Below are 2,500 nucleotides of genomic sequence, written 5' to 3' on the forward strand. Positions count from 1 at the left end.
ATCTCAACGCGCGCATCCCAACGCGCATATCTCAACGCGCGCATCCCAACGCGCATATCCCAACGCGCATATCCCAACGCGCATATCCCAACGCGCGCATCCCAACGCGCATATCTCAACGCGCGCATCCCAACGCGCATATCTCAACGCGCGCATCCCAACGCGCATATCTCAACGCGCGCATCCCAACGCGCATATCCCAACGCGCATATCCCAACGCGCATATCCCAACGCGCGCATCCCAACGCGCATATCTCAACGCGCGCATCCCAACGCGCATATCTCAACGCGCGCATCCCAACGCGCATATCCCAACGCGCATATCCCAACGCGCATATCCCAACGCGCACATCCCAACGCGCACATCTCAACGCGCACATCTCAACGCGCATATCCCAACGCGCATATCTCAACGCGCATATCCCAACGCGCATATCCCAACGCGCATATCCCAACGCGCATATCCCAACGCGCATATCCCAACGCGCACATCCCAACGCGCACATCTCAACGCGCATATACCAACGCGCATATCCCAACGCGCATATCTCAACGCGCATATCTCAACGCGCATATCCCAACGCGCATATCCCAACGCGCATATCCCAACGCGCATATCCCAACGCGCACATCCCAACGCGCACATCTCAACGCGCACATCCCAACGCGCATATCCCAACGCGCACATCTCAACGCGCATATCCCAACGCGCATATCCCAACGCGCATATCTCAACGCGCATATCCCAACGCGCATATCTCAACGCGCATATCCCAACGCGCATATCCCAACGCGCGTATCCCAACGCGCATATCTCAACACGCGCATCCCAACGCGCATATCTCAACGCGCATATCTCAACGCGCATATCTCAACGCGCGCATCTCAACGCGCGCATCTCAACGCGCATATCTCAACGCGCATATCTCAACGCGCGCATCCCAACGCGCATATCTCAACGCGCATATCCCAACGCGCATATCCCAACGCGCATATCTCAACGCGCATATCCCAACGCGCATATCCCAACGCGCATATCTCAACGCGCATATCCCAACGCGCGCATCTCAACGCGCGCATCTCAACGCGCATATCTCAACGCGCGCATCCCAACGCGCGCATCCCAACGCGCATATCCCAACGCGCATATCCCAACGCGCATATCTCAACGCGCGCATCCCAACGCGCATATCCCAACGCGCATATCCCAACGCGCGCATCTCAACGCGCATATCCCAACGCGCATATCCCAACGCGCATATCCCAACGCGCGCATCTCAACGCGCGTACCCCAACGCGCATATCCCAACGCGCATATCCCAACGCGCATATCCCAACGCGCATATCCCAACGCGCATATCCCAACGCGCGCATCTCAACGCGCATATCCCAACGCGCATATCCCAACGCGCGTACCCCAACGCGCATATCTCAACGCGCATATCTCAACGCGCATATCTCAACGCGCATATCCCAACGCGCATATCTCAACGCGCATATCTCAACGCGCGCATCCCAACGCGCATATCTCAACGCGCATATCCCAACGCGCATATCTCAACGCGCGCATCCCAACGCGCATATCTCAACGCGCATATCCCAACGCGCATATCTCAACGCGCGCATCCCAACGCGCATATCCCAACGCGCATATCCCAACGCGCATATCCCAACGCGCATATCCCAACGCGCATATCCCAACGCGCATATCCCAACGCGCATATCCCAACGCGCATATCCCAACGCGCATATCCCAACGCGCATATCCCAACGCGCACATCTCAACGCGCATATCCCAACGCGCGCATCCCAACGCGCGCATCTCAACGAGTATTTAATCATTTAATATTATCCTTTAACTACATGAGTATTGCAATGTTAAACTCCATGTGTTCCTCGTGTAAAGTGAACACACACACACACACACGTCTCTTCACCTGTACAAAACGCCACAATGCAGCTTTTCTAACTTCGATGTTCTGACAGGCTGGACACTATCATTTTCCATGACAATGATAAATTTAAATAGAAAAACTACCGAAAATACACCGATTACCACAGAATACCTGCCCATTCTGCACTGGGCCAACGCAGAGCTCCCTCTCGTGACGTTATATGACGCGATGTTGAAAAAAACAGCCAACGAAACGGCCACTTTATCTGCTAAATTTGTGCTCTTATGCCTTTTAAAAACATTTTAACTCCTGCATTACCTTTTCATTTGGCATTTTCATACAAGGTTAGGTGTTTATCTCAAAAAAAGTTTACCTGCAATATGCTCTTTAAATAGTCTTTAGAAATAAAAGTTTGATCTCTGAGAAGCTGCACCTGCATTACGCCGTTATCGTTATTAAAGATGAAAATGGTCTCGGAAGGTCAATATTATCGTTTATCGCAATCATTTCTTGGACAATTTATCGTCCAGCAAAATTAGAAATCATGACAGACCTACCCGGTGATGATCCCGCTGGTCCTGAAGATGGTCCCGGTGTTCCGTCTG

The 2,500-nt window shown here is 53.0% G+C and overlaps 1 protein-coding gene across 3 annotated transcripts in view; it reads right to left on the reverse strand.

The window, feature by feature from the left end:
• Window positions 1–2,500, reverse strand: part of snx16 (sorting nexin 16) — a 16,290-nt gene that overhangs the window by 12,584 nt on the left and 1,206 nt on the right. For all 3 annotated transcript variants that reach the window (XM_067434613.1, XM_067434614.1, XM_067434615.1), the window contains one exon: window positions 2,453–2,500. This exon is cut by the window's right edge. In XM_067434613.1, coding sequence (XP_067290714.1) covers window positions 2,453–2,500 — 48 coding nt within the window. The remainder of the gene's footprint in view (window positions 1–2,452) is intronic.

This window comes from Pseudorasbora parva, chromosome 24 (genome assembly GCF_024679245.1).
Source record: "Pseudorasbora parva isolate DD20220531a chromosome 24, ASM2467924v1, whole genome shotgun sequence".
Classification (NCBI taxonomy): Eukaryota; Metazoa; Chordata; class Actinopteri; order Cypriniformes; family Gobionidae; genus Pseudorasbora; species Pseudorasbora parva.